The sequence below is a fragment of the Plectropomus leopardus genome, chromosome 17, assembly GCF_026936395.1.
Source record: "Plectropomus leopardus strain MGB_pleo_1.0 chromosome 17, ASM2693639v1, whole genome shotgun sequence".
Lineage (NCBI taxonomy): Eukaryota > Metazoa > Chordata > Actinopteri > Perciformes > Serranidae > Plectropomus > Plectropomus leopardus.
The window spans coordinates 16,363,854-16,379,177 of NC_142192.1; the positions used below are offsets into that span (position 1 = coordinate 16,363,854).

Consider the following 15,324-nt stretch of genomic DNA (forward strand, 5'->3'; position numbering starts at 1 on the left):
GACACACAGATTCTAATTGTTGTTGTTGGTATACACTATTTACTTTGACAAACACACACAATATGCTGGAGATGTGTTAAGTACAGTGGGACCGAACAGTTTTGGTGTGTATGTTCTCATGAATTAACAGGTAAAATGACCACTAAAACCACTCTCAAAAGCTCTACACTTCCTGAACTAATCACTAACAAATGTTATTTCTAAGCAAAATGTGCACTGATAATCAATATTTTCAATGCAGATGATTACAAGAGCTAAAATGAATCATACCATAAATGACAAATGCTACATCATCAGCAACATCCTGCTCTTATCTTACAAAACCAAACAAACACCAAATACACAGAGCATCTTTTATTTTAGGCTACAGTGTGACTGAAGATCTGTTTCACAGACAAACTGTAGACACTATTAATGAATTTTACTACAAAAAATTACAGTCCATTTAGACGCCTCTTCAATACTACACAACAATATGAAATATACATTATGTACATTTGCTCAGAGCAGGGAGGAACAGTTCCTCGCTCACACTTGACACAGATGTCGTACACAAGCTGAAAGACAGACAGAGATAGAGGAGAAATATGAGAGGACAGACTTTAAATTAAATTCGAAACGGGCGAGAGAAAGTGCTAGACAGTGAACATTTTGTTGTGAAAACTATAAAAGTCAAACAGCATTGGTCACAAAATAATACTCTGTTGGCTCGATAAGCAGATGTAGACAGTAGAGAATCGAGGTAAGTTCAAAGAGGTTCTGTAACTGTATCAAAATGGGCCGGCACATCGCACTGCGATGCACACAGTACAAAAATAACCAGATATACAGTATGTCACAGTATTTAAACAAGAAGAAGTAGTCCGGTCCAGTGAGTACTGATGTCAATGTTGTTAAAACATGAAATTACTGTCAGTCTAGTGTATCCAAGAGGTAAAAAGTTTAATTGGATGACTGAAAAAAAAAGATTTTAGCAAATGAAAGTGTTCTGGCAGGATGACCGAGGTAACTAGTAGCTGATTAAATAACACTGCCTTTCTGCCAAAAACATGTAACAAAACAAATGAACTGCGAATTGTGTGGCTAGTTTTTGTTGCCTTTGATGTAGGACTATGAGTATGGGATGTTTTACTCTGGTAGAAAAAAAGAGTAACCCAAGCTCTGCACTCTCTTGCGCTGTCTCTTCAATGAAATTTCTGTCACTGTGTGAATCCTCGCGGACCTTGCATAACCCGACAAAAGCGTACTTAAACTTTTAACAACCATGCATTTATTACTTATCAGTCATCCTGAAAACCACATATTATTTGCATTGGTATACATAAACCAGCAGTGCCTCATCCTACCTCTTGTTTTCCGCTCAGGCCTCTCAGCCCAGACTGAAGAGAGTTGCTTTGCCTCTAGATCGTGATCTAAGGTCAGCTTTAGCATTTCCCCCATGCAGAGGTAGAGCCGTGAATTGAAAATATGATTCAGATAATGCGACAAAGGGACATGTGCCGACACACAGTATGTTAATTGGACCGCAGATCTGAGCCTGAGGGCAATGCCTTAGTCTCTCCTGAGCATAGTGGGATAAGGGGCACTGGGGTGTGTGGCTGTAGTGTGTGTGCATGTGTGTGTGTCTGTGTGTGTTTATGTATGGTAACATCACAGTCAGCTGTGCTTCCGCTTCCATTCACTGTCCTTCCTCCTCGCGCAGATATTGGAAGACGGATGAGAAGTCCTTGTTAGCGTAGCCGCGGGAGCACATGACTCGGAAGATCTGGTGGGCGAGGGAACCCAGAGGGATGGGTGTCTTAGTGTTGGTGGCAGTATTTTGAGCCAAACCAAGATCCTGGAAACAGAGACACAGGGAGAAAGAGTGGCAGAGTGTCAGATAGATGCACACATTCATCTATTTTTATTTATCTATAAATAACTGTAAGAAGGAAACTGTTAATCCCAATTCTATCAGATTTCCTTGCAGCCCAGGCTTTTGTATGCGGAGCACACACTGCAAGTGTGTAAACCAGATAACACAAAGACTGCCCCATACATGAGCACTAATGCAGTGGCAGTAAAATTAAGTGGCACACAGTAAGTCACAGATGGGATGGTGAAGAGGAGAGCGGGAGTATCATGCTGAGACAAAAGAACAGTTAAAAGTGAGACAAAGTAGATAACAGGGTTAAAAGACTGACAACAAATAGAGGAAAAGAAAAGAGAAAGAGAAGTAGTTGATCAGTAGAACATTAAATGGTAACTTATAAATTATTAATCATTTAGATCATTTACTCTTGGGGAAAATACCAAACATTTGCTACTTCCAGCTACTCAAATGTGACAATTTGCTATTTTTCTAAGTTTCATTCTATTGTGAATCTATTTTGGATTGTTTAATGGACTAAACAAAAAAAAATGATGTCAGCTTGGGCTCTGGAAAATTTTATGGGCATTTTTTCACTATTTTATGACATTTTACAAACTTAAGAGAAAGAATAAAATACAACTGACAATTAAGGGCTGGGCAACATGGAAAAAAATCAAATATAATTATATTTTCCGACCAAATACCTCAATGCTGATATTGCAATAGTGCTGTAGGGCTGATTATTTATGCTGTCTCAAAATATTTACACTATGAGATCATAAGTAACATGGATTTAATGACTAAGTGGATAAAGGCAGGTAATTTGACAGCTAAAAGAGTTTGGTAAGTTACATCCCTGACTATAATGAAGCTTTCAAAACCAGGAAAAAAACAACACGATATAGCGATATCTAGAGGAAACAAGTCTCAATTCGCAATATCGTTATAACATCAATATATTGCTCAGCCCTACAACTCAGGAACAAAAAAAAGAAATCAAGAAATTAATCAAAAATAGCGACAATGATTTAACTTCAAGTGACACAGAGACAGGGAGCAGGTTGCACCTTAGCCATAAGTGTGGTTCCAAAGCCGCCCTGGTAGTTGTTAGCAGAGGGGACTCCCTCCATGACGCCGGGGACTGGATTATATGTGTCGCTGGACCAGCAACGACCTGAGGACATGTTGAGGATTTTTGCCAGCAGCTTGGGGTCCAAACCCAGTCTGGGAATAGGAGGGGAAGACAGAGATCAGTATCTTTTTCAGACTTGGCGACAGGGAAAATCATCAGTGTAAAACTATTAATCTGAGTCCATAAACCCTGCAACATTCTCACTGTTGGTGCTCTGCTGGTGATAAGGTAAAGCTCAAGTTACTTTTATATATTTGGCACATAAAAATACAACAGGAGTTGAACCAATATGCTTCAATACAGGGTTACATAACTGAAGAAGTAAAAGGAGTAAAACTGAAAGGCCACAAAAATTCTCATGATAAAAAAAGACAAAAGGGTCCATGTTACATTTCAGGCTTTAACCCTTTGAAACCTGGAACAACATCAGTTTTCTTGTGTTGCATTCAGACGATTTTCACACGCTATTAAACTCTTTGAAACCTTTGACAATTGGTTTGATTTCTTTCAAAGACATGGGGTAAAAGGCAATGAGAAAATCTGCAAAATAAATGTGGCTAATTGCAATAAATTCAAGGTGACAAGGAAATGCTCTGAAAATAAGTTTTTTAAAAAAGGAAAAAAGTGGAAAATGTCCAGAAAACTTTATCAATAATTATTATAAATATATTTTTAAGTTATATTACAGAAAAAAAGTACACATATTTTTCAACACTTGTTTCAGTCTTTTATTTTTTTGCTCTTCTTTCTTTTTTTGTTGCTTATTTTAAGGTAAATTTCTTGTAACTTCTTACCCATTTTTTGCAAATTTTTGGGACATGTCCTGTTAGGTTGCTCATTGTCTTCTCCTCATGTTTTTGACAGAAATGAAATCAATTTGCTCCGGTTTCAAAGGGTTACACTAATATTTTAATCCAAAGCAATTTCAGTATGAGGTGTCGAGATAAAGGTGAAAGCTGTTGGTAACGATAGAAAAGAATGGAGGATTTATACCAGAAGGAGGCAGGAAATGGGACAAACAGATTGTGAGGAATAAAAGCATCGATTATGGAATTCATTTTCAAAACCTAGCAAAAGAAGAACAGGGAAAAAATGGGTGCGGGGCGTCTGGTGATTGTAGTGACCCCCACTGAACCTTATGCTCTGCTGTGACCATTCCTCAGTGTTAATGGCTGACGGCTTTGTAATGCTGGCTAATGCAGTATTGATGTTTACCAGCACATCTATCCTTCATCATCCCTCTTTCATGAAAAAAAGAAAGTGGAGGAGGAGAAGTGGTTAAGCAGCACAGGGGAGCCATAAAACCCCCCGATGTCACATATATACAAGTGCACTCTTACTTCTGCTGCCCCATTTTGCAACAACCTACTTTCATATGCAAGAGGACAAATCTCCAGGCTCTGATAAGAAGAAGCAAAAAGCAGACGAGACGCAGACAGACAGGAGCAGGGAGTGAAACAAATTGCCAACCATTACAGCGGAGAGGGTGTAACTGTGTCGGTCTGTGTAGTGCAGCTTTTGTATATTAACGGTTTAAAGGCCAGTGTAAAGCCAACCACATCAAGCCCTGGCTGCCTCAGTTCACTGTTACTTACAGGCCTGTAACTCTATTCTGCTCTCAATATGACTATTAAACCATCATAGGTCCTTAAGGCCAGCAGCCTCCCTCCCTCCTTCCCTCCACCTGGCTCTCATTCCGCCATTACTACCACAGTTTTTATTAGCTGTCTACTAACTAATTAAGAATGGGAATTGCGTTTACACTCTCTCTATGTCTCTCCCTCCTCCCGTACCCTTCGTCTCTTTTGTGTCCCGCACTTGTGCTTTTTTAACAAAGTGTTTTGGAAATGTGGCATAAGTGACGCGTGCGTGCATGAGACATGTGTTTTAGCTTGCATTTTTATTTAACGGCAGTCTCGCTCATGATGGCTTTTTTAGTTTATGTCTGAAAGCATCCCTCGCCATGCTGCTTCTCTTCTCCTCCGCCTCCTCTCCTCATCCACCCCCTCGTCTTCCCTGCTGACACCTCCCTGTCTGAGGACTCTGGGGGACATATGTTTGACATCGCACACAAACCCCCCAATCTCCCTGTGCGCACACACACACACACACACACACACACACACACAAGCAGGCAGCCCCTCCCTGCGTTCTGGGTCAGCAGCTGAAAAGGTTACTGGCTGAGCTACAATAAAGCGCGTCCGAGCGCGCAGATCGTTTGTTATAGCGACCAGAGACGCTGACGGGGAGCTGTTGTCCTCTGTTAACGATAAATCAATGAAGTTCCCCTCCTGGTCCCATCACACACGCACAACCACTCACGCACACGGCCGTGGTTATTAGCTGACGCAGTGGTGTTGTTCCTCGCCTGTGGTAATTTGCGTGGAGAAGAGGACATGTCACGCTTTAACAAGATTGACATGGATAAACACACAAAGACACGAACGGTGAGCTGGACGTGTTGCTGTGTGATGCCTCTGCACATTAAAGAAATGTGAGAAGGATGGAGATGAAGATAAGAGGGGAGGGTGTTTATGTGCTGGGGAGCTCTAGCAGGTGGAGTTCATTTGCGGCGCTGATATTAACTGTCTGTTTCACTGCGATTAGCGTGTCGTCCTCGTCTGATGGGAGAGTAAGCCCAACCGGTTCCCCATTTATTATTACATTAAAGAGCTAACAGGCACATATACACACACAAGCATTTACGGTCCCATTTATAGAGGCAACAAGCGCGTTTATCACCCAACTTTAATCTTCATCGGAACATATGCTCACAATTCATTTAAAGGGGCAGAGATGTGTGTTCATGTGTGTTGGGGTGAACCTATTTCTGTCTCTCAAACAAAGGGTTGAGTCTTGTTATGCCCTTCAATTCGCCTGTTGTCCTCCACATAAAATGAATAAAGGAGAAAATATGTGCGTTGTGACTGCATGTTTGTATGCATGAATGACTGCAGGTACACATGCGTGCAAGGTGAACCGTAAGCTGTAAAAGCCCCATATCCCTTCCTGGGCCAGTCTTTCCACTTCTTCCTCTCCTTTCATCTCCATGTGCATCATTAAAATCACTGCCGCCTCTCTCTGCTACTCTCTGCAGCTTCTCATCTCCCTCTTCCACTGACTAGTTGGCTGCGTGCAGAAATTACGGCAGAAGAGAGAAATGCAGGGATTAAAAGAAAAGAACAAAATGAGGAGGTACAGCAAATAGGAATGGAGCAGAAAAGCCGAAAGAGAGGGACAGAACGGCAGAAAGGCAGAGTGTGTATGTGTGTGTGCTCATAATTGTCATGCGTGGCCATTCCTTGCACTAAGAGAACGTCACGCTCTGTTGGAGACGGCCCGAGCTTCCATCTGAGATCAACAAATTAGCTCCACGAACAGAACTGTGTGTGTGCGTGTGTGTGTGTGTGTGTTTGTGTGTGTGTGTGTGTGTGCACCTGCATGTACAGGTAAGGAGAAACACACACACACACACTCACACATATTTGAAGAAAGGGCAGCTCTATCAGGCCCAAGTCCAGCATGATAAAACGTTATTGCCGTTTTCCTGTAAATTGGCTGTGAGTGCTCGGTCTCCTTTGTGTCGGACCGTGTTGTGTGTGTGCGTCTGCACGCCTAAGAGAGCGTCCTCTCTGCATAAGAGGCTGGGCCGCAATGCAGCATGGGAGATTTACGGGTGTGGGCTCACTCTAAACGATGACAGTCTTTGTCAAACCCTATAATAAAGCCCCAGAGATTGGCTAGTGAGAAAGGGGGGGGGGGCATGGAAACACACCGGCAATAATGTTGGCACACACAATCAATATACGGGTCAGTTTTGCATGTAAAAAAATAATTCACAATTACAGTGAAGAGATGCAGTAGTTCCTATCCTTTTTTTCCCGAGGCATATGTTATAATGATGTGCACGGTGAGTAGAAGCTGTTGTAGTTTGGTAGAAAACTGCTGCCTTCAGTGTCTGCGGATGTAAATCTGTGTGTCCAAGTGTGTGTGTGTGTGTGTGTGTGTGTGTGTGTGCATCAGAGACAGTGTGGCAATGTGTAAATCTGTGTTGCTCCCTTAATGCCTCCATATTTCAGAAGCCTAGTGGGGGGATTTATGTGCGACTGCTCATGCCAATTTTCCTCCTCTGTCTCAGCACAGATAAATCAGCCGCTCTAACACAGCTGCACTGTGAGAGGAGCAATTCGCGCACATGCACGCACTCACACACACAACTGGGTGCACACACCATTTAAGTTGCAAAACCCATAAATACATATAATAGTAACACGCTGGACAGAAGAAACAGTCTATTATTGACGGGGGATATGTACAAATATAGTTGATCATAAATTCACACCTTTAAGATGAAAAGCTGATCTGATGGTCATGCGAGGAATATCTGATGTGTCCTAACCCCAATTTACACCCCCAAAAATAAAGACTCTGAAGAGAGTCTGCACTTCAATTAAATGCATGCTAAGATACTCGTTTCTCAACTGTCCGGCATTTTTGAATCCTTATTTAAGACAGGTATTTTAGGTCATATCAAAATGTTTTAGGTTTAATTCACAAGACTTCATATCCCATCATTCTTAGCCTTTGTGCCATAATGAATGATGGGTTTTCAAGGCAGTATTCAGTGACAGGGTTGTGACAGGATACTGGTGAGTGCTCAATCAGCAGATGTAAATGAGAGTCTGTGGCTCCACCCCCTCATCCATCTCTCTCCGGCGGAGGTGGCTCTGACTCGAGGCTGGGCTGACCCCTTTGCAATTCCATAAACTACACACACGCGCACACATACACACACACACGTTTCCAAACCTGTATTGAAGTAGTAAATTACTGCCACAGTTACAGCCATATCACTGGTATAGTAATTGCTTTTACAGTGACGGCTATATCTAAGGATTGGGTCCAGGCTAAATTCATGCATGCCTAAAATACAGAAGCCTCAAACATGCCTCCTTAAAGCTAATGGTGATTTTACTACTTGTAACCAAATGTCTTATTTTGTTGACTCTGGAGGACAAGTCTGCTGCTCCACATCCCTCAGCGAGACAGAAGAACCCCACTGGGTCTGCTGAACAGCTGCTTTACACATGTAGTTACACCTCACTGGGCAACATCTGCATGTGAACAACATATTGCGCTTCCTAGCTCATATTCTATTTAAGGGGATAGTTTGGATTTTTTGAAGTGGGGTTGTATGAGGTACTTATCTCTTTGTCAATGTATTACCTACAGGTAGATGACAGACGATATGCCCCCAGTTTGGAGAAGCAGGCAGCAGTACCGACACAGAAACTAAGCAATGTACTGCTGTGGATGGGGCAGCAGCAAAACATATTTTACCCACAAAACATTTTAATATCAGTTTAGTGTATGCTATATTTATAATATTTCTAAAGATTTACCTTGCTGTCAGAGAGCCTTTTCTGACAGAGAGCTGAAGCCGTTGTTGATGCTTTTTTCAAAGTCACCAGACTTGAAAGCAGCTGACACTGACATATGCAGTAATTTCACCTTGCAGAATGTGGGAGTTGCTGGTCTGTTACTGCCTAAATCTGTTAGTTAATGTTATTTTGTAACTTAAGTGAATCAGACTAACCGTTTAAAACACCAAATTCACACAATAACGCAAACTAACTAACTGATTGAGGCAGCGGTGGTTCAACAGCTCCTGTGTTCTGCAAGCTAAAACAATTGTTTTTGTCACAGAACTTTGGTGGCTTTGAGTTGAGCTTAGATAATAGCTTCATTATCTAAGCTCAACTCAAAGCATTTCTATTGCTATCTTACAGCCATCAGAAATGGCTGTAAAATGGCAATATAAAGCATTGAAATTCTGAAAAAAATATAAATACAGCATACACTTAAACTGACTGATTTTTTTTCAGTTGGCCAAAATAAGTTTTGTTGCAGCCCACATCCACAGCAGTGCACTGCTTCACCTTTATGTTGGCACTCCTGTATCCCTCTTCAACTGCGTCTCTACAGTGGTGGAGAGTAACAAAGCACATTTACATAAGTACTGTACCTTGAGTACATTTCTTTGTGAACTTAATACTTTGTCTTCAATACATATGAAAGACAAACTTATGACTCCACTACATTTCTATGAAGGCTCTCCTTAATTGTTACATTTGCTTTGAAGTCAGTGGATATTTTTTTCTTTTCTAAAATGCAAAAATCCACAGTGTTATCATGCAGTTCTGCATTTGGTTTGCTTATTGAAGTGGTGTTCTTGTCCCTCTACCTCATGCATTCGCTACTTTGATTGGGCAGCTCATCAGTGGAGACGGGTAAAGAGGAGAGGTCTTTAGTAGGTGTCTGTATTTGGTTATGAAGTGTTAATAATGGCTGCGGAAGCAGATGGAGATGAAGATTTCCTACCTCAAGTCCACATTTAAAGTTTTTAAGTTGAAGAATGATTCCCAAACTTTATAAATGTTTCTCTGTTTATCGAACACAAATTTCACCACTGCATGTTGAGAGAGGTATGTAAAGGCTTGCTGAATTGAAGATTAATATTTTAAACAAAAATGTATGTGCTTGTGGTAGGTGCAGTTCTTTCGCTATTTTTGGTCAAATGTGTTTATGGATTTTCCCACAAAGTTCTCGTACACTTTTAGAAATAAAAAGTACTTTGATACTGTATATATGCAGTATATATATATATATATATATATATTTTTTTTTTTTAAGTACTACAGTGCTTTAACTTATATAATAATATGACTCAGCAACTGTCACTTGTATAGCAGTAATATTTGACCAGGAGTATTTATAATTTGACTTGAGTACTTTGTCCATCACTGGTATCTACTGTTGGTAATACAATGACTATGGATAAACTGTCATACTGCCCATCTTTAAAAAATCTGAACCGTCTCTTTAGGGGTATAGTTGGCATAATTTTAAATTGGAGATATCCACTTTATTAGCCCACTCGCTTCCCTGTGTCCGAATTTCTGCGCTCTACCACTAACTGTTAGAGCTACATAAAACTGGCCCATGTAAATCTGTGCAAGTGGTTCATCCTTGTTTTTCCCTGTAGGATAACAGGTAGGAAGCAGCTTAGTGCATCAACGGCTGACAGTACCTAATGCCGAGGTTCATGGTCTCTGCGGTCCCAATCATCCCAATGGCCAGGAGCATGTTGTTGCAGATCTTGGCTGCCTAAAGAAGATTAACCAGAAATCAGAAAGGACACTTTTACTGTGTGTATATGAGGAGTTTTGCAAGACAACATGTAATACAGAATGTAAATACTTTTAAAGGTACATCAGACATAATCAGAATTATAAGACGATCCAGCTTTGGAACAAACTTATAAATATACCTTTAATAGTGACACTCTAGAAAAGATCTTTAAGTAGGATGTTTTGCACAAACATTCGTGGATAAGCTAGGAGAAATCTTTATTTTGTATGATTTATATTTTTCAAAAAAAGTTACATTTTAATATTCAGGATGCTCAGAGCACATTGTTTGATAAAGTTTAAGGAAAGGTGGTCGGCTGTTTTTGTTACAAAATTTACATTATGAACTTGTTATCTTCTGAAAAGCAGCTCCAGTGTTATGTGAAGCAGGATTTAAAGTCAAAGATCTCTGTACATTGAGGTACATTACCATTAGCTAAATAATATGGTGGGTTTAATGGTCTCCTTAAAGATAACTGTTATAAACAGATATCTGCATATGTATGAATTATTGGTGAGTAATGGGACAAGATTTTGGTATGGGGAGTATTCTGGTTTCCGTTCGTAGCTTGAGTAATACTGACCACTCACATCTGAGTGACAGGTAAACAGTCTGTGTGGAGAGTGCAGGAGGCGAAACGCAATGGCTGAAATGCAATCTCTGAACCCCTCTGCTATCGTCTGATGACAAATTAGCTTTTCAGTAGCTTTTTAAAAAAAAAACACATGAATCCACATTTATATATCTGATATCTGTCAGATATCTGTTTATAGGGATTAGTGGAAACTAACCGATGGGTCAAGTTTGCCTTGAAGATATATATATATATATATATATATATATATATATATATATATATATATATATATATATATATAGATATATATATATATATATATATATATATAGTTTAGATGAGATTGAATACAAAATAAATGTAATGTTTGGCACTTTTTGGTAAAGTTTATTTTTGATGAGTTCCTCTGGATGGATAGTTATGAAAAAAAAGTGTTATGCTTTTCTTCTAATCAAAAGCACTAATTATGGATGTGTATACAAGTTTGGGTATTTATACAGTTTATAAGGGAATATACAGGATGCGTTTAAATTACTCAATTAACCCTTTGAAATCTGAGCAACTTGGTTTGATTTCTTTCAAAAACATGGGGAGAGGGCAACAAGTTAGTGAAATAAAAAAAATAATAAAAACAAACAAACAAACAAAAAATAAACAAATCAGAAAACAAAAAACACACTAAAAGTGCTAAAAAAAAAACCCATATTTTTTCTATGACAATTTTTTAAATAAAATTATTGTAATTATAAATATAGTTTTTGAAACATTTTCTCCATTTTTGCACATTTTTATTATAATCTTCCCTAATTTTTAAACTAATTTTTAGGTACATGTGTTGTCACATTTTACTTATTTTTGCAATTTTTGGGACACGTCTTGTCAATTTGGTCACTGCATCTTTTCCCCAATCTTTTCAAAAGATTTGTGTGTTTGCATGCATGGGTCTTTACCTGTCCACTGCCAACCTGTCCACAGTAGACAACATTGGCTCCCATGCAGGTGAAAAGCTCCTGCGCTGCATAGTATTCCTCCTCCACTCCACCCACCATGAAGGTCAGTTTGGCCATGCTGGCAGCCCCGACACCTAAACACACAACGCATGTTCAATCACAATGTTGAGGTTAACTCAGGTGAGCACATATTGTGCTTTATAGTACACACGCTCAACATATTGATCCCTGAATTAGTCCAACCCAGACCTGTGGACCTGAAACACTGCAAACACACAAGGTTGAAAAAAGAGGTCAATTTTACAAAACTGAGAAAGTGTAGACAAATTATACTTTAACAGAGCACAATTTAACAGGGGTATTCAACTAAAATGTATGGATTTCCCCACACAAACAAACACAATGTATCAACCACTTGACTGTATCAACACTACCAACTGTGTGTAAAAGGTCAGCTGTGTGCTTTTCTCTGTGTGTGTGTGTGTGTGTGTGTGTGTGTGTGTGTGTGTGTGTGTGTTTGTTAGACTCATGGTGAGACAGGCGTGTTAAGTAGTGGTGCACCAGAGGGACGGAGGTATCTTTAAAAGCCGATTGTTGCCATCATCCTCTGCACAACCCTCGTGGGAGCCTTTGCCTTTTGTCCTGTCACCCTTACTCTCTCTCTCACACACACACACATACACATACACACACACACACACACACCAACAGCTGTGCCTGAGGCCAGCCCCCTCATGGGGGTATCAGTGACAGGCGTGAGGGGTAATTAACTTTACACTTTATCATGTTCAATTAGGCATCCCTCCCCATGCCTGATGGCTTAAGGAGCGTGCCATGTTGTGGGAGGCAACCTTACCCCCCCCTTTCCCACTCCACGGGGTTCTTAATGCAGAAATAAGCCCTTTTCTGGGTGGGTTGGACCCAGCCGGCCTGAGCCTCCTCGGCAATGGCATCATCCCTTAAATGCTTCATTGAATAGCCCCAAACATCAGTGAAATCTGGTATACACATATTGCACACACAAACACACACAAACAAACAATCACAGAGGAGAAAATCTAATATAATGTTGATCTTGCACACTATATTTAGAGTATTGTAAAGTACTGTAGAAGTCAAAAGACTGTGATTGTGCATGCAAAGTGACTTTTTCACTTCTCCAAAAGAAGGAAAGGAAGAGAGAGAGAGAGAGAGAGAGAGAGAGAGAGAGAGAGAGAGAGAGAGAGAGAGAGAGAGAGAGTGTGTTCAAATGCCTCTTCAGGGTGCCGTCTGGCTCTAATGAAAGGCCTCTTAATAGTGAAAGCCTAATAATGTCGATGTTAATAATTAAAAGGGGATTACTAAGGACGAAACAGCTGAAATCACATTATCAGACTTCGAGGGAGATGGAGAGGAGAGGAGAGGAGAGGAGAGGAGAGGAGAGGCTTACTGTATATTTCTATGACATAAACATAAATATACATCTTTTTCCCCTCCCCCTTCTTTAATTGGCTGTTCTGTTGTCAAGTGTACGGTGATGCCACGACACTGTGTGTGTGTGTGTGTGTGTGTGTGTGTGTGTGTGTTGTGTGAGTGTCAGTGTTGAGCTGTCAGCAGGTCATTAGGGCCACATAATGAAGCCCACACTGCGGCAGCTGCCTATGGACCACGGCAAACACACGCTTAACATAAGGCTGCCACACACACCAATCATACACACATATGGTTCACAGACCATGGACATGATAGATTTAGCTCGTTACTTTATGCTGTCTCTTTTTATCTTATTTATACGTTTAACTTTCGGGACATTGTACTGTCTGTTTGAAATCATGGTTTAACTTTACATTCTGTTGCACCAAAGTTAAAACTACCTTAAAGTTAAGAAAGATTAAAATCAAACCTCTCTTTAAATATCAAATTAGTTCACTCCAAACCAAGATTAAATTTAATTCAGTTGCACCAAAACTTTAAACTCCAATTTAAACTGTGATCCAGGGCTAACTTTAAACTGACAGTTGAGGTTTAATTTTTACAGCGTCCACCTTTTTGAGATGGCCTGAGCAAAATAATCAAGTATGTCAAAGAAAGTTAACCCACTTAGTTTTTATGATGATAAAAACTAAGTGGGCTGCCCTCTTTTCTACTTACTAGGTACTAACAGCATGCTTATTATATATGTATTTAGTTAAGTTAATGTATATTTATTCAGTATTTTGCTTATTATTGATACTTGTCCCTATTGTTTACACTCAGTTTAAATTGTGTTTAAAAAATAAACTTGGTTTCAGTAAACCAAGATTAATTTTTAATGATGCAACAGAGCTCTGCTTAATTTCAATTCTGCATTAACTCACTTTAAACCTAGTTTTACTGAAGTCTCATTAGAGCTAATCTCTGATTAAATGAATCCTTGCTGGTGCAACCCAGCCATTTTGTACTTGCTGACACAGTCAGAGAAGTTTTCTTGACAATGCTATCATTATATTAAAAAAAAAGAAAAAAAGAAGAAAAAGAAATAATTACAACAAAAATTAAATTAGTAAAAGTTCAATTTATTATATCACTTCTTATTTTTAAGATTTCATGTATAATAAAGTTTCAGGCTTCTCCTCTTGAGACAAATACACACACACACACACACACATAGAAAGAGCAGTGTGACAACTGTGCTGGTTCATTAGTGGAGATCACTGTTTGCGGACGACTAAAGAGGAGATTATTGATAATACAGTCAACGTGGTGATCAATATAGCTTACTAAGGAGAGAGAGAGAACGGAGAGGGAGAAAGTAGGAGAGCGAGACAAAAGAGAGTAAGAGAGAGAGAGAGAGAGAGATGTAGACACGACAGCAGAGAAAGAAAATGATCTTTCTCGTTCTACCTCCCAGCATCCCCCCCAACTCTCCCTCCCTCAAATTAACTAATCACCCATAATAAGCTCTTATGATCTGTAGTGGATTTCTATAGGCAATGACACCAGGATGATGGAAGATCCTTGTTGGTGGAAGAATAACACATCATTAGCATAACAATGTGTGTGTGTGTGTTAGTGAGTCTGTTCATTGTGCTTGGGCTAAAGTGCATTTGTGTTTGCGTGTGATGTGTAATTGTAATAGTGTGTATGCGTCTACCATGTGTGTCAGTGTGTGTGTGTGTGTGTGTGTTTTTGAGAGAGAGAGAGAGAGAGAGAGAGAGAGAGAGAGAGAGAGAGAGAGAGAGAGAGAGAGAGAGAGAGAGAAAGGGGACATCCCGTTCTCGGACTGGTCCTGTCAGAGACGGATTAAAAAGGAATCCTAATGAGGCTTCCTGAGCGCCGGGCCCGCCAGCTCATCCATCCCAGCGGGAGTGACAGTCCTGGATCGTTAGCACTGCACAACTACACAACGCCCCCTAGGGGGGCAGACAAGGTGTGTGTATGTGTGTATGTAAGGGGTGGGGGGCACCTATGATAGAAGATACAGGGTAGAGAGATAGAGAGTAGAGGAGAGATGTAAATACTAAGGAGACATCCACAAGGGAAAAAGTTCTGTATATAGACTTTTAACTTGTTCTTTTTTTTGGGACAAGCATTCACTTGTGATATGCTATTATATGTAGCTTTTTATTGTGTGTTTTGTGTGTGATGTGCTTTTTTGTGTAGT

General features: G+C 40.0%; 1 protein-coding gene across 1 annotated transcript in view; it reads right to left on the reverse strand.

Annotated features, from left to right (window-relative positions):
- Positions 1 to 339: 339 nt before the first annotated feature.
- The window catches only part of hibadha (3-hydroxyisobutyrate dehydrogenase a), a 28,674-nt gene continuing 13,689 nt past the window's right edge, over positions 340 to 15,324 (reverse strand). Inside the window, exons 5-8 of the mRNA XM_042507133.2 lie at positions 11,703 to 11,836; positions 10,075 to 10,151; positions 2,920 to 3,076; positions 340 to 1,837 (exon numbers count right to left, since the gene is read on the reverse strand). Of these exons, the coding sequence (XP_042363067.1) occupies positions 1,679 to 1,837; positions 2,920 to 3,076; positions 10,075 to 10,151; positions 11,703 to 11,836 (527 nt within the window). The 3' untranslated portion in view covers positions 340 to 1,678. The remainder of the gene's footprint in view (positions 1,838 to 2,919; positions 3,077 to 10,074; positions 10,152 to 11,702; positions 11,837 to 15,324) is intronic.